The sequence below is a fragment of the Sapajus apella genome, unplaced genomic scaffold, assembly GCF_009761245.1.
Source record: "Sapajus apella isolate SASKATOON/1434 unplaced genomic scaffold, GSC_monkey_1.0 scaffold49, whole genome shotgun sequence".
Classification (NCBI taxonomy): domain Eukaryota; kingdom Metazoa; phylum Chordata; class Mammalia; order Primates; family Cebidae; genus Sapajus; species Sapajus apella.
Window position 1 is genome coordinate 16,714,822 of NW_022436989.1, and position 23,143 is coordinate 16,737,964.

At 50.6% G+C, this 23,143-nt stretch overlaps 1 protein-coding gene and 1 pseudogene across 2 annotated transcripts in view; one reads left to right on the plus strand and one right to left on the minus strand.

Annotated features, from left to right (window-relative positions):
• Positions 1-3,647: 3,647 nt before the first annotated feature.
• The window catches only part of GALNT2 (polypeptide N-acetylgalactosaminyltransferase 2), a 213,692-nt gene continuing 194,196 nt past the window's right edge, over positions 3,648-23,143 (minus strand). Inside the window, 5 exon segments of the mRNA XM_032242362.1 lie at positions 3,648-6,577; positions 10,117-10,236; positions 19,840-19,966; positions 22,068-22,151; positions 22,408-22,500. Coding sequence (XP_032098253.1) covers positions 6,422-6,577; positions 10,117-10,236; positions 19,840-19,966; positions 22,068-22,151; positions 22,408-22,500 — 580 coding nt within the window. The 3' untranslated portion in view covers positions 3,648-6,421.
• LOC116526097 lies at positions 18,411-19,293 on the plus strand (annotated as a pseudogene). The gene has a single exon (XR_004257965.1). The product of XR_004257965.1 is annotated as a 40S ribosomal protein S2 pseudogene (transcript).

Sequence of the window (23,143 nt, forward strand, 5' to 3'; positions counted from 1 at the left end):
CTGCTCCCGACTTCCCAAGGACCCAGCTCTGAGCAGTGGGACCCGGGAAGACTAAGGGGTGGGGAGTCTAAGGGGTGAGGTGGTCATGGGCAAAGATGCATCTTCCCTCAGTCAAAAAACAAAGATGCCCAGGAGGAAGCATGCTCCATGTTAGTTGAGTGATAAATGTTGTACATCTGTCCACTCTAAGTCTCATGTTGAACTCTGACCCCCAGTGTTGGAGGTGAGGTGTGGTGGAAGTATTCAGATTGTCGGGGTGGGTCCCTCTTGAATGGCTTGGTGCCATGATTGCAGGAGAGCTGTTGAAAAGAGCCTGGCTCCCCCTGTCCCTCTCGCCATGCAATGCCTGCTCCCCTGTGCCTTCCACCACGAGTGGAAGCGTCCTGAGACCTCCCCAAAAGCAGACGCTGGAGCCATGCTCTGTGTACAATCTGCAGAACCATGAGCCAAATAACCTCATTTCTTTAGAAATTACCATTTCCAGTATCCCTTTACAGTAACTCAATCAGACTGAGACCCTGAGTACCCACTGTGCTGAGCCACGGTGGGAGAGGGTGGAGGGGAGAGGCAGTCAGACAGGAAGCAGGTTGTCCACAGCAACTTCAGGCCCCAGGATCAACGTGGAATCCCATCACCTTTGGATTTCTTGTTAATAAGACAACATCTCTTTTAATGTAACCTCCATTTCAGTAGGCTTTTTCTGAAAGCTCTCCAACAGAGAATTCTCCTAACTTGAGAGCAAGGACAGTCTCGGGGACACTCTGCAGTGAGTGTGAATCAGTGGCTTTGGTGCCCCCAAGTGTTCTTTCCATGATCTTCAGAAGGCTGGGGCCTTGTTGAGACTGGGTCTTTATTTCCGAAGAGGAAATCATGGCTACCCCTCTATGATGCTCCTTATAGCTGCATCCAGAGTCTGATTCAAATCTGATTCACCCGCGGGTGTCACCTGGACTGAGGACCAAAAAGGTCTTCTCTATGGCCCCCTGCCCAGACCACCCAGCCTGGGGCCCCAGGAGCTCAGGCAGAAACTGCTGAGTGAACATTCCTATTTACCTCTTTGGAATCCTAGGGGAGACAGTAGCCTTTAGAAACAGGATGTATGTTATTTGCAGGCACACGCAATCATAAAATCAAATACACATTGTATTAGGAGATTACTGAAAAACAGGCAAGAACTGCTGATAAGAGAATTTTCTTTTCTCTTCTCTTCTGTAAGTCAGTCCATGGATAGAAGAGCATGTCAGAGACATCATATTTTTCTGGCTGAATATTCTTGACAACGTGAAGTCATACTGCAGAATCCAATTGCTGAATTGGGTTGTATGTTTCATTATGAAAAGTGTTGCAAATCTGAACCTCTCTGCTCCAGTCAAGGACTCGTGTCATTTCTTGTCCCCACCCTTCCCCAGCATTCACAATGCTCTCACATGGGCCCACCTGCCCATCTGTCCTCTTCCTCCTGGGCTGTGCCCATCGAGGTGCTTGCTGCTGTGTCCCAGTGCTCGGATCTCTCAGCCCTGTGCTCCGCTGCCTGCAACACTCTTCTTTGCCAAGTCTGAATCCCACAGAACCTTTGAGACGCAGCTCCCACCAGGATTCAGCAGCCCCTGGGACCTTGCATTTGGCTTGTCCTATTTGTCAGCATCTAACATGTTTCCTCCTCAACCTAGTCTTCTTGGAGACTATCAGTGCAACACAGCTTTTCAGCAAATAGTTACCCAATTAATAAACCTCTCCATGTTGCCAGAGCAGGAACCACACACGGGATCCCTAAGAAGCTCCAGTGGGTGCTACAAAAAGATGCTGAGAGTTCCTTTAGTTTCTCAGATGGCAGCACATTTTTGGTGTCCCAAATAATAGAGAAAGAAAACACATTACCTGTGTTGTCTAGAAGGTTTCAGACACTCATCTGGGCCAGTCCTGACAGTGGCCAACCCCTTACCCCATCCCAATCTCAATCACAATTGCTAAATAATTGGGCTGGTCATGGTGGCTCATGCCTATCGTCACAGCACTTTGGGAAGCCGAGGCAGATCATTTCAGGTCAGGAGTTCGAGACCAGCCTGGGAAACATGATGAAACCCCATCTCTACTAAAAATACAAGTAGCCGGGTGTGGTGGTGGGTGCCTGTAATCCCAACTACTTGGGAGGCAGAGGCAGGAGAATCACCTGAACCCAGGAGGCAGAGGTTGCAGCGAGCCAAGATCATGCTACTGCACTCCAGCCTGGGTGACGGAGTGAGACTCTGTCTCAAAAAAAATTGCTAAATAATTGGTCAAGGTTGTGTTTCCTTGAACTCTTGTGGGTTGTTCAAATGTAGATGTTTTTATTTCTGTTGTTGAGATGGGAGCCTTATCATTGCCCAGGCTGATCTTAAACTCCTAGGCTCAAGCAATCCTCCTGCCCCAGCCTCCTGGGTAGCTGGCATTACAGGCATGCACTACTGTGGTCTGGCTCAAAGGTAGAATTTAAAAGGTACTGAAGGCCGGGTGGGTGGCTCATGCCTGTAATCCCAGCACTCTGGGAGGCCTAAGTGGGTGGATCACTTGAGGTCAGGAGTTGGAGACCAGCTTGGCCGACATGGCGAAACCCTGTCTCTACTAAAAATACAAAAATTACCTGGATGTGGTGGCATGCGCCTCTAGTCCCAGCTACTCAGGAGACAGAGTTGTCTAAGTATCGCTGAAATTGCTGAGGTGGGGGTTGCAGTGACTCGACATTGCGCCACTGCATTCCAGCCTGGGCGACAGAGCAAGCAAGACTCCATCTCAAAAAAAAAGAAGTAAATAAATAAATAAATAGTATCTGAAGAACCTCAGAGAGCCTTGGATGGAACTGGAGAGCCCGAGGCAACCAGTAAACAAGCTATAGATCTTAACTATTTAAAAAACTATATACAAATATTTGTCCCCCTGGTTTGGAGCACAGGGTCTGGGTGAGAGTGCCAACGGCTGACTCCAGGCAGGGACACAGGAATGTGTGACCTTGAGCAGGTTAGCCACTTCTGACTCCAGCTTCCTCCATGGCTGTAAAATGCAAATGGATTTACGGGCTTGGCTGAGAGCCTGGTACATCATAAACACTCCACAAATGATTATTACAAATAAGAATAACCAACCAAAGGGCACAGCAATAAAAGCACATCTGAAAAGAGTGATAAGACATAGACACTGAGCACGAGCCGCAGAAGGCGGACCAGTCCCAGTCCCCACACCCACCCCACCCAGCCCTCACACACCAGGATAGACGCTGGCCAGTGCAGAAGACGGACCACAGTCCCAGTCCCCACACTCAGCCCTCACACACCAGGACCAGGACAGACGCCGGCCAGTGCAGAAGACGGACCACAGTCCCAGTCCCCACACTCAGCCCTCACACACCAGGACCAGGACAGACGCCGGCCAGTGCAGAAGACGGACCACAGTCCTGGTCCCCACACCTACCCCACCCAGCCCTCACACACCAGGACAGACGCCGGCCAGTGCAGAAGACGGACCACAGTCCCGGTCCCCACACCTACCCCACCCAGCCCTCACACACCAGGACAGATGCCGGCCAGTGCAGAAGACGGACCACAGTCCCGGTCCCCATACCCACCCCACCCAGCCCTCACACGCCAGGACAGACGCCGTCCAGCAAAGAGCAGTATCTAGAAAGTATCTTCTCTTTATTTAAGTTAAACAATTTTCAAGGATGGTTCCCATCTATAAAATGGACAAAGTACAAGCTCTGTACAGCAGTTCTTTTTAAAAATCAACTGGAAAAAAAAATTACCAAACTATATTTTGAATTTGCAAAACATACTCACAGATACCATCATCTGAGCTTTTATGAAGACATAAGAAAGGACCACCACAGAGAAGACAACTAACTTCGGCACGCTTTGCTCGAAGGGCTCTTAGGAAAGAATTGTGAGTTTTAAAAACAGGAGTGGGAGGGTGGGACAGTCCCGATGACTAAAAAATAACGCAACCACAGTAAGTCACTTTGGCACACTGTGTCATGTAAACATAGCTCACCGCAAAGGACCCCTCCCCATCCCACCCCTGCTCGTGATGCCCGCACTGTCCAAAGCCACTCCCCAGCTCAGGGACAGGACGCTGCCCCCAAGGCACGGCCACACAAGGGCCTGGGTACACACATCCCAATGGTATGAAAGTTGCGAGGACCTGAGGGTGCGGGTGGGGTGGAGGTGTGGGGACAAAGGACTCATCAAAAAACCTGATTTAAAAACCAGCCAGATTCTTTTACACCAATGTTCTTCTTCCTAACAGTAGTAGTAATCGCAGGTGACAGGGTGTGACAAAAGGACTTGGGTGCTGGGGCTGTCCCGCCTTCCACAGCGCTGCACAGGTACCTCCCTGCCCTGCCTTCCATAGCCCTGCATGGGTACCTCCCTGCCCTGCCTTCCACAGCGCTGCACGGGTACCTCCCTGCCCTGCCTTCCACAGCCCTGCACGGGTACCTAAGGGAGTTTCCTCAGGCTCCCCCAAGAGCCCACCGTGAAAGAAAGGGTGCAGGGTCACTCCGGCGTGGGGCCTCGCTGCCCACTCAGAATACATCTGGTTACATGGCAGGGGATGGGGGAAAGGAAGACCTACACGGCAGCCCCCTAGCCAGGCTTCCACCCTGGGGCCGCTGTCCTACAGTGCACACCCGTGGGGCTCCTGCGGGGGATGAAGACACACAGCCACCCCTTTCGTACAAGACACAAGGAGGAGCATGGCACTGGTAGAGCCTCCCAGGGCTGCTCCTAATTCCAAGGCCACTGCTGTCCCTCCGAGGGGCCTGCAGGTGTACGTGTCTGGTGCCTCAGACAGCCAGGCTGTGCCAGACTCTTTGAGATGAGCATGTGTGTGTGTGGTGCTGGGGAAGGCAGCCAGGAGTGAAGGCGGAAGCAGGGCACTGATCACAGAGTGGCAGGGGTGACAAGGAACTTTCCTGAGCACGCAGGCAGGCACCAGGCACCTCTCCCTGTTATGACTTTCAGTTCACAACCATCTGTGATTTAACAGGACCCTAAGGCTCCTGTCTCCTGCTAGGAATCCTCAAGGTAAATGAGCAGGTATTGTTTGGTTCTGACCCTTCCTAATTCTTTACCCAATGCCCCCTGAAGCATCACCTTGGCCAGGTGGGGCATGGGAGGGGCTGTAGGCAGGGCAGGACTCGCTGCCTGGCTGGAGCTCCCCAGGCTGCAGGTGCGCGGGGCTGCGAGCCAGGCCTGTGCCCAGGCTGAGAGGCTCGTCCCTGCCACTGCTGGCCATTAATTCTGAAGGCCCAGCGTGCAGGGGCTCAGATCACAATGATGCCAATGCTAGCATGTGACAGCTGCCTGGTGCCATCGGTCTGCCCTGTTGCCAGGGGCGCAGCAGTATCACTGGCTCACCTTGGGAGCTGTGGGGTGGTTTTTTTTTTTTTTTTAACATTCTTTAAAGAAAAGAAATTTAATGTAAAAAGACCCAAAGTGATATCTGTCAAAATAAGTAACCCCTCCAGGTTCACAGATACCCACAGCACGCAGAGCGGGTTCTGATGCACAGTAGTGACTCCCAGGCTAACTGACACCCAACAGGGATGCTGGGGCCGAGGCCGGTGGTCTGGAGGAAGCCCGCCAGCTGGCCACGACAGTAGCACCAACTGGCTGACCGGGCTCCAGGGAACAGAGGAGGCCTCCTCCTCCCTCCAGGAGAACCTGGCCCTACCAGGCTCCGGCCCCTCCTCCCGGTGGCTGTGAACAGCTTTGTGGGGAATTTACAAAATGATGATGACTTACAGAAACCATAGGGAACTGACCGTACATTCTTTCTTTATAGAGCTTTATATTTAGTGTCCCACCATAGAAAATGTCATCCTCAGATATAGCAAGTACATCAGGTGGAAGGGAGTCGGGCCAGGAAGACACTTGGGAGCGGAGGAGCAGAGAGAGGGGCTATCGCCGTAAACCTGCCACGTGACACGACTCAGCTTTGTGGAAACCAGACGTGATTTCGATGGGATCGAAAATGGAGATTGCAAGAGTTCTCCTGGCTCCCCCAGGGCACGTGGACCCCCTCCTCCTGCCCTGTCCTCAGCACGCACCTGTCCATTCGGTTGCTTCTACCACTCCCCAACCGGTCGCTGCTGGGTGTCACTCAGCTGCGGAGCCGGCAGAGGTGAAGGCTGGAAGGAAGAGGGGCGCCCCGGCCTGGGGAAGGGGGCCCGCTGGGCTGCACCGAGAGGAGGAGGAGGGCAGCTCTCGCTTCTCGCTGTAGCTGCGTCTGCGCAGTCATGTGTGCCTTGCCGAAGTTCGACTTTCAGACCATGATGGAATACTGAGGTATATTAGTTTCGCGGAAAGTTTAAGAAACATAATCAATAATGTGATCACCAAACTCCACCTGACGGTGCAGGAGACAGGACGGCAGGGCCTCCCGGGCCCTCCTACTGCTGCAGGTTGAGCGAGAACTTCCACTGCTGCGAGAGGGCGGGGCCACACACCTCTACGCTCAGGCCCCCGCTCTTGGCCGTGCGACTGTCCAGGCACAGGTTGCTGCCCACGTGCCTCAGCTTGGAGTTGCCCTCGATCTGTTCCCATTTCTGCAAGACACAGGGGAAGACCTCAGAGGGTGGGCACAAGCCAAGGAGTACAAACAGATCCGTGTGAATTCAGGGTCTTCTGGCTGCATTAAAAACTCACAGAAACACTTTTTCCCCAGCCTCTCATCTAAAGGGATGGGGAACTTGCAACAGCCCCACAGGAAACTGGCCACACGTGCTGCCGGGGGCCCAGAAAGGAAATGTAGCCTCTGCCTTGGTTCAATATTCAGAACCTCTCCTGCCCCATCCTTTCTGTGGGTGTCCCCTCCTCTGATCCTCAGCGCTCGGGGCACCCACCCCTCCGTCATTAACACAGGATTTGATGTAGGAGAATTTGCATTCCTTTTTAAGAAAGCTTGATCCAGTGATGTTTCACCCCAAGAAGGGGGCCACACCAAGCAGAGCCAGCTCCTCCCCTGGCTGTTGGAAAGCAGCCTGCCTGGAGGACTTGGTCTGGGCACCTCCAAGCTCCCACTTAGGGCTTTCTGCTCTGGGGAGCCAGAGGAACCGTGTGAGGCCAAATGACAGGAAAAGAGATGCTTGTGTGAACAAAACACAACGTTGAGGAGCCTATTTCTATGCCGTCTGCTCGCTACTGGTGTGCAAGCTCCTTGGTGGAGACGACAAACTTGCCTCTGCTACCCTTGAGTCCCCTGGTGCTCTGTATGGCAGGGGCCAATGTTTGCTGGGTTCTGAACACGTCCCTTGTAAAGTATAGGGTATGATGCCTCTTTACTAATGCTCAAATCAAGCTGACAGCCAAACTCAACCAACCCATCCGTTACACACCAACCAAGCCACAAATCAAAGCGCACAACCTAGCCTGAGGGAAATCTGAGGAGCCCTCTCTCTATTTAGGAAGTAACATAAATACCCCTTTCAGCGTGAGTGCAACGGCTCATACCAGTAATCCCGGCAATTCAGGAGGCTGAGGCAGGAAGATCACTTGAAGCCAGGAGTTCAAGACCAGCCTGGGCAACATAGCAAGAACCTATCTCTACAAATATTTTTTTTAAAAAATTAGCAGGGCATGGTGGTGCACACCTGCTGTCCTAGCTCCTTGCAGGCTGAGGCGGGAGGATTGCTTGAGCACAGGAGCTTGGGGCTGCAGTGAGCTATGGTCAGTCACATGCCTGCACTCCAGCCTTAAGCAACAGAGTAAGATCCTGCCCCTTAAAAAAAAGAAAAAAGGAAGAAAAAGAAAAATCCCCATTAAAAAATCTCTAATGTTTTTTTAAAAAGCAAAATGTAACTTTTTTGTCCTCCCCAAAGCTCTCGTTTCAAATAATGAAGTCTGTGGTTCTAATTAATTTTTTATACTGTGTGCACTCAGGTTCCTTCACCTAAGTATTTTCTTGCAAATCCTTTTTATACTGCAGAATTAAATTTTCTCACTCCTTGCCTCCCTTTCCCCTTTGACTCTGCAAATGTGCACATCATACAAACACACGGGTGTGCTTGGAAACCAAATATTCCAACTGGCAAGCCAGTTCAGCTCCAAGATAAAATTTGCTAATGAGCTTCCTCTTGAGGGGCCAATGAGTGACGCAGGGAGGAGTCAGTAGAAGTAGAGGAGCCCAGTGCTAGGGACCGACCTTCTCGAAACACCACAAGCATGCTGTCACCCACAGCCTGCCTTCCTTACTTCTGTCCACCTGCTCACCTGGAGTTCTTACCAACAGGGAAAGGCAGTGCCATCAGAGGAGCCAGGGGAGGCTTTTGCTAAGTGCCCATCATTTCCTCTTTCATTTCCGGCTCCCTTGTTGCTGTCAATCACCCCTCATGCTGTTTTTCTCCATTGTCATGTAAACTGTGTATTGAGGATGCCCTGTCATTCTGAGCGGCCAGGAATCTTCTCAACAAAGAATGCGGAATGAATGGAATCTGATTCTGGCCACTGGAGGGACTCTTCCTGTCATCTGTCAAAGCATCAGCTAAATGAGGAACCTCAGAAAAACAATAACCAAACCCCAGGTTCATCTCACAAAGGTGGCCTCCTGGGCTCTGATACTGTCTGTCTGATGGGATTGTGGGCTGGTGGGGGATGCAGAGCAGATTTTTGAGTCAGCTAGATTCTACTGAAGCAGCCCCTACATCCTCTATAATGGCCCAAGTATTGGGGTCCAAAACTTAACAGATCCCCATTTATACACGACATGCATCCAAAAAAAATTGATTATTTATATATCTTTTCATGCTTCACGAAGGTCCTAAGCCATGTCAGTTATGGTTCCCCAAAACTGGGATTGAAGCAGGAACACCTGTCAATTCTTGAAATCAAGCAATATCGACGCAACTATGTGTTTTTAGAAAAGGTTTCAACTAAAGTCATCACTTTATCACTCCATTACATCCAAAGACATCTCTGCTCTGTTACATCCCAGAGGAATGTGTCTGAGGATCACCCGATACTTGGCTCAGCAGATGCAAGCCTTGCTGAATTCTAGGTGGTTGGGTCCAAGCGAAGGCAGCCTTCTCTGGCTTAACAGACACTCCCTTACACATTTTGGCATCAGGTCGTCAACACAGATGGACATTTGGAGATGTGGATTATGAGCAGAGCCCTAGAGGGGGGCTCCCACTGCCAAGACAGGCTGGGACTCTGCAAAGCAGGGAAGGAGGGGCACCCAGAGCTGGGCACAGGGGTTTGGAGACAGACAGGTGAAAGAGGGCCCTCTGCAAGCATCTCCCTGACAACTGGGGTCTGAAAAGGAGACCCGGTCTTGGCCCTGGTCTTCCCAGATGACTCCAGGGTGGAGGCAATGACTTTCTGAGCTTCAGCTTTCTGTGCTGTGAAATTAGGATTGGACCAGAAGCTGGCTTAGGCTCTTGGCTCCAGTAGGCTCTGTGCCTCAAGTTTCTCTACATCCCATCTATCTCTAAGGAGCGGCTGTTCTTACAGAACAGGGGCAGGCACTCCAAGTATGGGCATGCTAGGAAGGCCTTTTGTGTTTGCATTGCTGTTCCTGACACTACCTATTACTCCATGCCTTGACAAAGGATACACCTACAAGCTGCCACAAGGGAATATGTCAGAGAAAATCCGCTTACAAGGCAGCAATAAAGTCCATTTTGAAATGTTTAAAGAAACTGTGTGTGTGTGTGTGTGTGCACGCACGCATATATGGTGTGTATGTATATATGTGTATATGTGGTGTGTATAGATACACACACATATATACACATACACACACTTGTATTATGTGTGTATCGAGTACTATCCATTTGAACATTAATCATTTAGAATTTTTGTAAATTTAAATAGCAAATATTTGATGAATAAACAAAAGTATCTAATTTCTCTTTAAAATATTCAGTGGCATGGGGAGGAGAATGAGAATATAATCAGGAATAAGCAACGTTAGGGTCTGTGGCTTAAGTCCAACAGGGCAGCTAGACATTATTCAGTGATGTAAATGAACACATAAGTACTTGCAAAGATGGATGCTTCGAGAGGCAGCGCAGAGCAAGAGGGTGCAGGATGTGGCTGCCCCAGTCTGGGTCAATCACGGGCACCCACGGGTGCCTGCATGCCATACCTGTCTGCTGTCATTTTCTCGGCAGCCCTGCAGCTTTATAAGAGAGCCTGGTGCCCGGTCCACCACAGTAAGGCACAAATCCATGTGCTTCACCGACTTCTCCTTCGTCAAGGCCCATTCCTGGAACAAAAACCAGAAGTCAGGGCACGCTCAGCACAGGGCTGTGAAAGGAACGAAGTGGCACTGACGAGGGCTCCAGAAGGAAAAGGGTCACACATCGGAGCTTAGATTCAGAATCCCTGAGCCAACTGAGAATGAAAGAATTACTTTCTGCCTAAGGGCAAATTTATAACTCTGGAGACGTGGGAGAACCTCACAACAGAGCACTAAGTTGGCTGAGTGACGTGCACAAGTCCTTTGAGGACCTTAGTAACTAAGATGAAACTATTAACTATTTTAGCCCCAAATGCAAGTTAGACTGCCTTGTTCATTTTTCTGTAATTCAATGTGAGATGTAAAAACTTCGGCACAAACTTGGTTATACACCAGATGGCCAGTCAGGGCACCTGGTCCACCCACACTATTTGGAATGACTCCGGCCTCATGCAGGCGTGGCCTGCAAACAGCATAGATGAATGTGGATTGTAGTAAATAACACATTGCATATTTAAGCAAAATGTATCGTGTATAGCCTCCTAAGTGAACACTAACTGATCTATGGATGCTCATGAAGCTCTCTGAAAACTGGAGGAATAGATCTATGAATTTCTTCACACACACTACAGCTATATTTAATTGGGTGCCATGTGCCAAGCATTATTTTAAGTCCTTTATACAACAGCTCCATGAGGTCTATTATTCTTCTCATTTTATAGATGAGAAAACTGGGCTAGAGAGTGTTTAAATAACATGCCCATGATGTTAAAAACAGAAATACACACATATATGTATATACACACACAAGTCAAGGGCTGCCACAGGGTGAGCAAACAACCATTTTGGATACTAAATGAGACAAAACAGAGAAGGGGTGGGTATGGTCCCAGGTGGCAGAGGAGGCTGGAGCCTGTTCCAGGTGGGGCCACGGCAGGGACAGGAAGATGAAGCTTCTACCAGCACTCTCCAGTTGCCCCGCTCAAAGGGATGAATGCCCCTTAATATCCAGAGGCAGCCAGGCCCCTTCCTGTTTAAAACTCCACAGGGACTCACTATCCACTTCCTTCCCCTTCCACCCTAAGCCCTGGTACACTGCAGGGGCCTCCCCTCTCTCTCTCCGTCTCTTTCCATTGGTCTGTCCCATGCCACCTGCTGCACACCTGCATGAAACAGGCGCTCTCACAGAGCCGGGCTCACTTTCTAGTAGGGAAAATGAAAGACACACAAATATCTCTGCAACCTCAGGCACTATTATGTGCTATGAAGGACACTTTTTCTTTTTTCAATTCTTGGAAAGAGAGGTAAGGAAAGGAACAAATAGTCTTTAAGAAAGCCTCACTGTCTAGTATCTACATTGTGTTGGAACAAGTAGTCCGTCATTAGAAGAACATTAAAAGCTGAAGATTCAGCTGGGTACCGTGGCTCAGGCCTATAATCCCTGCACTTTGCGGGCCAAGGTGGGAGAACCGTGTAAGGCCAGGAGTTAGAGATCAGCCTAGGCAACACAGAGAGGCCTCGTTTGTACTCAAAATAAAAAATAAGTTGGCCAGGTGTGGCAGTGCACTTCTGTGGTCCCAGCTATGTGGGAGGCTGAGGTGGAAGGATCACTTGAATCTGTGAGGCGAGGCTGCAGTGAGCCGTGACTGTGCCACTGCATTCCAGCCTGGGGGACAGTCCAAGACTCTGTCTCCAGGTGGAATGCACCATCTCCAGCTCTCAGCATCAGCAGAGGGGAAACAGAGGCACAGACGCCAGTCTAGGAGAAGTGACCTTCACCTGTCTGAAGACTTCCTCCTCCCCTAAAGAGGGGAGACTTGGGCAAGCCTGCTCACTTCCCAGGGCTTCCATTTCCTCACCTTTTAATTAGTGTTCCTCACATTCTACTCCATGAGGAATTCTATGAAAAATGGATTCTAGGTCAACTAAATTTGGGAAACAGACTTTGTGCTGCGTTTATTTCTTGGAAATTCACAGTCTATTAAAGGCTCTGAAGAGTCCTAGAGTTGAAGCACCTGCTTGGCCCGTGCACTGCAGCACCCAAACACAGGGTGCAGGGAGCCCTGACCCACCCACCCCTGCCAGCTGTGTTCTCTAGGGAAGGCCACCCAACCCCGAGTTGAATGCCAACATTCTATGATGCTGTCTTTCCACACGGGTGAGTTCCAGCCAGCTCTTCCAAACACACACAGGCACTCCATATCACCCATACTCTAGGACAGTGTGACATCATAAAAATAATTATTTGGTCTTTGCCCCTGTTTCTGGCACAAATACAAGGCTCCTAAAACCCTTGTCATTTCCTGAGCCACAGGGGTTTCAGGAGCATCTTTCATTCCAGTGTTTGGTCTTTGACCTGGCTCCAGACAGATGGCTCCTAATCCCTTGGAATTTCTCGGGTGATGGGAGTGTCTTTTGTTCTAATGAGGCGACTCTAATGGGCTCCTGGATGGGGCTGGTCACCAGAAAGACCAGGCCACGATGAGAAGCCTGGAACTCTCAGTCCCCCGCCACCCTATCCTCCGGAAGGGGAGAGGAGCTGGAGATCATGCCCACATGATGAGGCCTCTGTCCAAGTCCCTGCACTCCAGGATGTAGTTGCCGGACACCTGGAGAGGGCATGGATGCTCCAGCACCTACCCTCACACCGTGCGCTATGCATCCCTTCTGTCTGGCTCCTCCTGGCTTGTAGTCTTTCATAATAAACAGGTAAACCAGTAAGTAAACTGTTTCCCTGAGTTCTATGAACTGTTTTTGCAAATGAATGAACCCAAGGCAAGGTGGTGGCAGCCCTGATTTACAGTCAGACAGCAGCACAGGTGACAACCTGGGCTTGTGACTGCCATCTGAAGTGGGAGCATCTTGTGGGATGAAGCCCTTAACCCATGGGATCTGTGCTAACTCTGGGCAGACGGTGTCAGAACGGAATTGACGCGTAGGACAGTTAGTGTCTGCAGAGGATTTGAGAATTGGAGAACTACTTGGTGTGGGGGAAAAGCCCACACAGCTGGTGTCAGAGGTGAGAAGTTTTGTGTGTGTATAAAGGAGAAGCAGTCTGTTTTTTCCCATTCACTGGGTCACAGAAGTATTGGAGGTGTGGAGTACAGAGAGGAAGCCGTGTTTCCTGTATGCAGATGGTGTTCAGGATGGAGAGGGCCAGGAAGAAGCACATCGTTCCATCCCTGCACTCACTCACAGGTGCCAGGGACACCACCAGGACGTGTGAAACTATGGCACACAGAGATGCCCACCCACGGTGACAGTCCTGAGCGAGGGGACGAGGCTGGTATGGAGAAAGGTTCCAGACTGTCCTTGGCAGCAGGTGTTGGCGGAGGCTGGAGGCTCTGCTGACACCCAGTTAAAGAGCACGTCTGAATGTTTCTATAACCTCCTTGCTACTGTGTGCCTAATGACTGTAAAGCAGACTTTAGGCAGGATTGCAGAAACGCTAATTCAGCTGGGCAAACAACAGAGCTGGTTGCCGTTTTGTTCTTCTGCTGCATTTCAATTATCTGAATTTGTAAAATAAAGTTCATAAATATTTAAGAAATGCTTTTTTGAGCTGCCACTCTTAAAAGGCACGGCCATTAATTTTCTCATTTCCTGTGTGTCTGCCAAGGCTCAGCCGGAAACCAGATAACAAACCTCACTCTTCCAAAGCACCGGGCCTTATTTTCAGTTGGGAAATATTATTACTCTTTCATTTCTCATCCGTGTCACACACTATGCAAAAAAGCATCCCTTTCTGTCAGTTCAGGGAGGACTCATGCACAGTGGGTTTGCGAGCTGGAACATCTGAGCCGCACTGTCTAATGGGCTAGCCACAGGGTACACGGGGCCATTTACATTTAGATTCATCAGAATGAAATGAAATGAAACTTTTAATTCACACTAGTCATACTTCAAGTGTCCAGCTGGCACAATGCGACTGATATACTGAATGGCAGACCTAGAGCAGCCCCATCGTAACACATGGTTCTGTGGGTGAGCACTGATTAGACAGTAGCCCACTGGCCCCAGATGGGCCTACGGAGAAGGCACTCCCAGCTGAGTGTGCAACATGCATCACGTCATGCCGTCTCACGTCACATCGCATCTGCTGATGTGGCCATCTTTCCACTAGAAAACCCCTGCTCCTCACCTCCTGATTTATCTTTTTAAATTTTTATTTATTTATTTGAGACAGAGTCTCACACTCTTGCCCCGGCTGGAGCACAGTGGCGTGATCTTGGCTCACTGCAACTCTGCCTCCTGGGTTCAGGCGATTCTGCCTCAGCCTCCTGAGTAGCTGGGATTACAGATGTCCGCCACCATGCCCAGCTAATTTTTGTATTTTAGCAGAGACGAGGTTTTACCATATTGTCCAGGCTGGTCTCGAATTCCGGATCGCGTGAGTCACCTGCCTTGGCCACCCAAAGTGCTGGGATTATAGGGGAGAGCCACCACGACCAGCCCTAATTTATTTGATATTATTCTAGAAACATGGTCTCACTCTGCTGTTCAGGCTGGAGTGCAGTGGTGCAATCATGGTTCATGACAGCCTTGACCTCTTGGGCTTTGGCAATCCTCCCATCTCGGCCTCCTGAGTAGCCTGGACTATAGGCACAGGCCATCACACCTGGCTATTTTTTTTTTTGTAGAGACAGAGGCTCCCTATGTTGTCCAGCCCGGTCTTGAACTCCTGGCCTCAAGTAATCCTCCTACCTTGACCTTCTAAAGTGCTGAAACTACAGGTGTGTGCCACTGCACCAGGACAAATCCTCATTTAGAATCACTTGGTAGCTCTTAAAGATCTGGTGCTTTCTGACCCTAGACAAATTAGATCAGGCTCTCTGGGCATAGCACCTGGCATCAGCATTTTGCAAAAGTTCTCCGGGCAGACCAGGTGTGGTGGCTCGTGCCTGTAACCCCAGCACTTTGGGAGGCCAAGGCAGGAGGATCACTTGAGGTCAGGAGTTAGAGATCAGCCTGGCCAACACAGTGAAACCCGTCTCTACTAAAAATAAAAAAATTAGCCACGTGTGGTGGCGCGTGCCTATAATTGCTGCTACTTGGGAGGCTGAGGCAGGAGAATCACTTGAACCTGGAGGTGGAGGTAGCAGTGAGCCGAAACTGCACCACCCCACTCCAGCCTGGGTGACAGCACAACTCCGCCTCAAAAAAAAAAAAAAAAAAAAAAAAAGTTCTCTGTAAATCCCAGCATGCAGCCATCAGAGGAGGACTGAGAGTGGGCAGAGTTAGCACTTATTGCTGGAAAGGAAGAGAGATATTTATTTCTTAAATATTATGAACTCACACTTCTTACTGTGTGTGAGAACAGTAATGGCTGCACGACAGCAAAAAGGAAAAGCACAAGCAGAGTGGGAGAAGCGCCCTGCAGGTCCCATCTTGTTGATTCCTTGGCACAGCCCTTCGCTGATCCCTGAAGTCTGTGCTGAGGTGAGGAGCGGGGGCTCTGTGTCAAAGGTCTGCGCTGTAGCTGCCCTCAGCACTGTGCCTCTGCTCAGCACCCCGACTGTGCAGAGAGGAATGCTGGAGCCCCTCTACTGGGCAGGATCGGGGTGGGGGGGGCAAGGGCCACAGCCTTGAAGGCGGGACACAGGCTGTCCTCCTGGGGGCAGGTGAGGGTGGTCATAGGCAGCAGCTGCACGGGAGAAGTCTGGTTCCCGCAGACCTGCTGCTTCCACAGGGCCTGGACTCCGTCTGGTGTTACTAGCTGTGCAGTAATTAAGGTGCAACGCTGAGGGGATGAGCCAGTCACAGAGGCTGACACAAGGGGAATGAAGCTGGGGCTAGCGACTCTGATGACCAACTCCCTCGGGCGGGGACTGGACACAGGCTTCTGTTGAATGTGCTGCAGCATAAGGCGTGTGGCTTTCCAGCAGAGGCGCTGACACAGAAAGGACTAACCTTTCCAACCTTCCCTGAATCATCAGAACACTGCAGAGTGACAGAGGGGAACTCCAGCAATTAAACATGATGGTGAGGCCAGCCAGGAATCACTAGAGGCCCCACACCCAGACCATACGGAACCTGGGCGGGTACCTGCTCTGTTCTGTCATCCACAGGCCAGAGGGAAGCTTCGCCCAGCCCCACATGAATTATCCACATTTCTGCATTTGGTGAAATCTGCATTAATGCTGTGTGACCAAGCCCTGAAGCACCATCTTTCTGGCTTAGCTGAAACACACCTTGCTGAGAATGAGACCCATCATTTTCCCCTTCCTCACGAACTCTGCTTTTCTGAGGGCATTTTGGTGGACTTTCACTATGGTTCTAGATGGAAATACATAAAACATCTCTCCCTATGCTCACTGCTTTCCACACCTCAAAAATAAAGCCCAAACCGTGGAAAGAAATGCACTGTGATCAATGTAGAAGGAACACAGCCTAGGAGATGCCTCCACCAATCATACCTGGACCACAGTGGGAACCACAGCAGTGCCGCACGGCACCCTGCATGGCCTCTGAGTGAGTCCCCTGTGCCCCCTGCTTCCCAGCAGTGACTAAGAACACAGTTAATGACAGGGTCTTAGATGGAAGAGCTACAAGGGCACAGAGGCATGGACACGGTGGGGATGGCACCTTCCCCTACGCCTCTGCCCGCTCACCCAATACTAACTGGCTCCTCCTTTCACCAGTGTCACTTCTACTCTCTTTGTTCTTCCCTCCTCTGTATGGGTTCCTCCCTCCAGGTGACTTCTGACATTGGCTGGGCCAGGATGAGTACCCATGGGGGTCCACCTGCTATAGTGTGAAATACCTACAACTGGTCCATCAGGCTACAGCCAAAGGCTGGCTTGTGCGTGTGCCCACACCTGAAGCCTGCTCCCCAGGGAGTGTTCTCACAGCCCAGAGGCTACACACAGAGGCCAGGGCCTGGGAGCCTGGGAATGGCATGCAGTCCCGCCACGTGGCAGAAGGATCAGCCTAGTGATTAAACATGGAGGCGAGGGCAGCCGGAATAGCAGGAGGCACAGCCACCTGGACAGCACAGAGGTGAGTGGGTGCCTCTGTGGCCTCTGTTTCATAACCTACAGTAGGTTACTAACCCTCCGCTAAACTGTGTTTCTTGAAGGCAAGGGATTGTTTTGTTTGCCTTCTAATCCCTTTCTCTAGCAAAACAGTACCACCAAGTAGAAGACCCTCCATCAATATTTGTCAAAAAGACAGAGACCAATGATATGAAGTCATGTACATGAAACAGAGAGCAAAACAAGCTCTGTATCTGAGTAATAGAGAAAAAGAAAAAAGCAGCAGCGCCTGAGCCTAGACGTGTGTGCATAAGAGAAGGGGAATGAACCTGGGCATCATGAGAAGACAGCTGGTATGTGAGAATGTGACGAGATATGTACGTTTGTGTGAGTATGTGTGTGTGTGTGTGTGTGTGTGTGTGTGTGTGTGTCATGTGCATAGGCACTCACTGGAAGCACACTCACACCTGTCGGTAAGACCCATCGGCTCTTACCCAAACACAGTATCACATTGAGCTATTCCAAATCACTGACATTGCTGACGCTGATAAAGAGAATGCAGGATCAACTCCATCAAAACCACATGAGAATATGAGGCTCGCTCTTATTTTCCAACTCATCAAAGCCAAGTATCTTCTAGTTAAGGGGGCTAGGGCTGGAGATTTACGGAAACCTGGGACAGGCCCTGGCTACTTGCCCCATGCCCTCTGCTGGATGGGGACTGGCTCAGTCAAGCCCCAGGCAGGCAGGTTCCCCTGTCTTTTCTAATTTAGAATGTCCAGGCCATTGCAAGTGACTGCTAAAACCACATCACCAAGTGAACAAAGGAGTCAAGGTATTTAGGGATTGCGTTCTGCCTGGACACTCACGTGGGAGGAGCACCCAGCTTTACACAAAAGTACATGCCCACTTTCAAAAATACTTTCAGTTAAGGAAAGTTAGGAAATCAATACATTTAGGATACATACACAGAATTAAAGTGCCCTTTTAAAAACTGCAGGCTTTCTTGGTGCCAGGCAAGTTTTCGGGAAGGGGTAAGAGTACACAGAATCACCCAAGCCCTTTTGTGCATGAAGCTCACATTTTATCCAATCCATTATTATCTCATGGGAAAACTGTTTTTAGAATTAGAAGTCTCAGCTGCGCCCATCAAGCCTTCATTTTGTCTCTCCTCTGTGATGACGGGAGAGGGTAGTGGGTTTTAATGCCTTTAAAAAAGGTGTGTGCTTCTTCTCTGATAAAACACCAAATGGTGGATGACGCCAGTGCAGCGGGGGCGGGGGAGCCTGGTGGCTTCCAGGGAGGTTTCGGCAGTGGTATCCGGGGCCGGGGCCGAGGCCGCGAAGCTCGCGGAGGCAAAGCCAAGGATAAGGAGTGGATGCCTGTCACCAAGTTGGGCCGCCTGGTCAAAGGCATGAAGATTAAACCTCTGGAGGAGATCTGTCTCTTCTCTCTGCCCATCAAGGAATCTGAGATCATTGACTTTTTCCTGGGGGCCTCTCTCAAGGATGAGGTTTTGAAGATTATGCCGGTGCAGAAGCAGACCCAGGTGGCCAGTACACCAGGTTCAAGGCGTTTGTTGCTATTGGGGACTACAATGGTCACGTCGGTTTGGGTGTTAAGTGTTCCAAGGAGGTGGCCACTGCCATCCGTGGGGCCATCATCCTGGCCAAGCTCTCCATTGTCCCCGTGCGCAGAGGCTACTGGGGGAACAAGATCGGCAAGCCCCACACGGTCCCTTGCAAGGTGACAGGCCGCTGTGGCTCTGTGCTGGGGCCTCCTCCCCGCGCCCAGGGGCACTGGCACTGTCTCAGCACCTGTGCCCAAGAAGCTGCTCATGATGTATCGATGACTGCCACACCTCAGCTGGGGGCTGCACTGCCACCTTGGGCAACTTCGCCAAGGCCACGTTTGATGCCATCTCTAAGACTTACAGCTACCTGACCCCCGATCTCTGGAAGGAGACTGTATTCACCAAGTCTCCCTATCAGGAATTCACAGACCACCTCGTCAAGACCCACACCAAAGTCTCTGTGCAGAGGACGCAAGCTCCAGCTGTGGCCACAACATAGAGTTTTTATATAAGAAAAATAAAGTGAATTAACATTGCAAAAAAAAAAGAGGAAAAAAAAAGGTGTGTATGTGTCCAACTGAAGCAACTAACACTGAATATCTTCAATCTTAATCTATTATTATCTAACAGGCAGGGGCTACCACTAGTAGCCGCCTTAGTGCCCACAGTTAAGAAACTGTTTAAAACAGGGACACCAGGCAGGTGCAGACATCATATTCTGGGGCCAGATGTAGAGGCAGAATGGGTGCTTTGGGGGTGAGAGAACATGGCCGAGAGGACAGACCTGGCAGGAAGAAGACCAAGGCCCTGCAATAGCAACTGTGACCAGCGCACTCTTGCCACTGCAGCAGAGAGCCTGGTCCAAAGCTGATGACAGAGCTGATGCATCAGTCAAAGTGTGTGACATCCTATCTGGCCCTGGGGCTGGTTGCCAAAGAGGCTGTGGCCAGCAGGAGCCAGGCGCTTCCTCACAGACATCACCCATCCCAGACGAAAGGGGGCAGTTGGGAGGTCTAACCTCAGGACCCCCCGACTCCTGCTCTTTCTGGGCCTGCAGGTGACCTGGCTTCCCCATGCACATACCTGGTTTCCCCCAGCATTGTGACATTCATAAACTCCAACCACACCATCAGCAAAGTGTCCCAAAGTGTCGAGGCAGTTAGTTCCCTGCTGCAAGGCCCCAAAAGCTATATCCTGATGGTCGGGAACCCTGAAAAACAACGTGAGAATCACTTGCTTAGATGCACATGACCACCAGCTACTGTCCACCAACCCCTTTGCTCTGTGGCTTCACAATAGATGGCAGGAATGAGAGAATGGCCCAGTGACCAGGAATCGTGCCCCTTCCTACCACAGGCAGTGTAGGTCAGGGACACAGCATTTCTTCCAGGCTCCGGACTTCCAACACTTTAAGACTGTATGCTGGGGGTTTATTCTTTACATTCCATATCAGGACTTTTTTTTTTTTTTTTTGAAAGGAAGGAAAAGCTCCTGGTACTCTTCAATGTTAGTCCTACTGGAAGTCATTTAGAAAATCAATGTGGTCAGATCCTGTTGCCTTGAACTTTCCAATGCTCTTAGGATGTGACCTTTATCCAGTAAAGATAGGAAAGGTGAGTGGACTTGTCACGTGGCCTAATGTGAACAAAGCCACAGCCACAGGAAGAACAATGCGCTTCAGAACCAGATCCGAACCTCAGTCTGCCTCTGCCAGGTGCTGGCTGTGTGATCTTTCAGGCAAGACTCAATTTCTCTGAAGCTTGATTTGCCCTTTGGTATGGTACCGGCTACCCAGGTCTGCAACTAGTGTTATGTAAAACATTTTGTGTAAAGCATGCGGCCTCGTGCCTGGCTCGTAGGAAGCACTCAGTAAATAGTGGTGATAGTACAGATACAAAACACGAGGCTGGTGTCTCCCTCACCCCACACAGGCAGGGGAGGCAGCTTTGCCAGCTGGGATGATGCTCAGTGCCTGAGACGTGGTCTTCAGTGGGTGCAGGGCCCAGCATCACTACAAACCATGGGTGGCCTCTGTGAGAAACTGCACTTAATGTTACTCCGTTTGGAACTCCTATCTGCCAAGCTGACTGCTTTTTCAGTTAACTGTGACTGAAAAAGCAAAGTGAGTGCCATGGTTGGGCTAAAATCCACTGAAGTGAGGCCCCTCTTTGGCTGGCGGAGAGATGACAACCAGCGGTCTAGCACCAGTGACCATCGTGCTCTTAATCCCCAGCAAAAGCTGTGCTATGCTGCAGGGATCTGAGGGAGGAGGACGTTGTGTTCTCTCCTGTTCTCCTCCTGGGGGGCATGGGCCACCTGCGCCTCACGTTACTTGAAAAGCAGAGGAAACAGTTCCAAAGAGCCAAGTGAGCACACAGGAGCGACGCAGAGAGCCCACATTACCTAACTGTCCAACAAATCTCCGTGACAAGGGCTGGGAAGGAGCCGTTAGCAGAAAGATAATGATGGCAAGCCTTGCGTGCGCAGGCACTGAGCTGGAGATATGTGAGCTGCTGTAAAATGCTCTGGGAATATTTGGAATAAGCAATGTGCCACATTAAGGCATGACCTGCCTGACAGTCTCTTTAAGAAGATGAAGTGCAGATGGCTCCCCCACGCCAGTGGATCTATAGGTCTTCTCACGAGGTTATCAGTGGGTCCCTCTGGAAGGGGAGCTCGTATTCACTTAAAACAAGAGGCCAGGTGTGGAAATAATGCACGGCAAGGTATTTTTGTCATGAATTCTCCGAGGAATGCAGGGCAGTGGCATTATTACTACTGTTTCACATGTGATTAACCCAGCTGGGAGGAGGGAGGCACGTGGTCAGGTCCCCATGCTCCAAGCCTAGCTGGGGCCATTATCTGTGGGCCCATAGGAGAAGCAAGGGTGAGCGCTGCAGATCAGAAGCGGGCGAAGGCACTCGGCCTTGGGGGGTTGGGCGCAGACAGCACACACTTGTGGAGGCTGGGGATCGCTCCCAGTCACTCGAAGAGCCTGTCAGACACTAGTCCTCTGGGTCACCCAGCCCATCACCTTACCAGTGGGGAACAAGCCAAAAATAAAGTGAAGCCCGGATTGCCTTTGCGACTCTGAAGCGTGGGAGGGCAGCTCTGCAGGACAGAAAGCAGCAGGCCGATGCAGGGAGCAGATTCTCAGGTCCACACCACGGGGTGAGACCACAGGCTCTCACTGGGCCCAGGCACCCAGCCTCAAGCCTGCTGTGCAACCTCTATTTCCCCTCTGCTGCTTCTCTGGCCTTACTGGCTTCTAACCCCTTACAAAGTGAAACCCCAGATCCCTGGGCACTTACCTTAACTCTGGATAGACATTTTCAAGGTACCATTTGAAAGGCTTGCAGCTAAGTTTCTTCCTAAGCTCCAGTCTGCTCTGAATACTGGAGAAGAGAGAAATAAGGTTCCTTTATAAATTTTAGGAACAGATGGGCTTTCTACATCAAACTTGAAAATCTGCTGAGGAGAACAGGGTTGGAGCAGGTGGCATGGTGTGGATTGTCCATGCCCCTGTGCCCACAACCCCTTCCCGCCTTGGCACCTGGGTGCCTGCCCTCAACCCTGATGGCAGCCCCTTACCTCCCACCCCCACACCCCAAGAATCCCCAGTAAGTGTGAGAAGGCAGGGCTGCCACTTACTTTCCATAAGGAACGTTTCTGGCGGAAGGCACTGCTGCATAATAGAAATTTTTGTATTCATCCATCCAGACCTCTGCTGCCCGGCGGGTGTTGCTACAAAGAAAATAAATCTTGAGGTGTGATTTGCTTTCTTTCTGTCTGCATCAGTCCATTTGCACCTGTCTGCTGGAGTGTGACTAGGGCGGCTCTCTCTGGCTGTGCAGCAGCTCCAGCTGGGATCATAGCACACGGCAGAGGATGGGCTGTTCCCACCGGCACCCCGAGCCGGATCTGTGGGGAGCCAGCCTCAGCAGGTGCTTACTGAACCATCGGAATGGCTTTCTTGTCATGCAGATAGTCAAAAAGCAAAAGGCAAAGTTGAAATTACAGCACAAGTAGGTATTTTAAAGAAAGGACTGGGGGCTGTATCATAAAGAAGGGCAAAAGAAGGTTACTCTGTAACAGTTCTCACATCACATGTCCACACAGGGCTGGGGCCACAGGGAGCGGCCAGGAGATCCTGGGTGCCATGGCCTTTCCCGTCACGGCTACAGCACTACCAGACAGCTCTGTGCAAAAGTGCAGACTACATAAGAGTTCCTGGGGGCCAAACGTGGTGGCTCATGCCTATAATCCTAGCACTTTGGGAGGCCAAGGTGGGCGGATCACCTGAGGTCAGGAGTTCGAGACCAGCCTGGCCAATGTGGAGAAACCCCATCTCCTCTAAAAATACAAAAAAAAAAAAAAAAAAAAAATA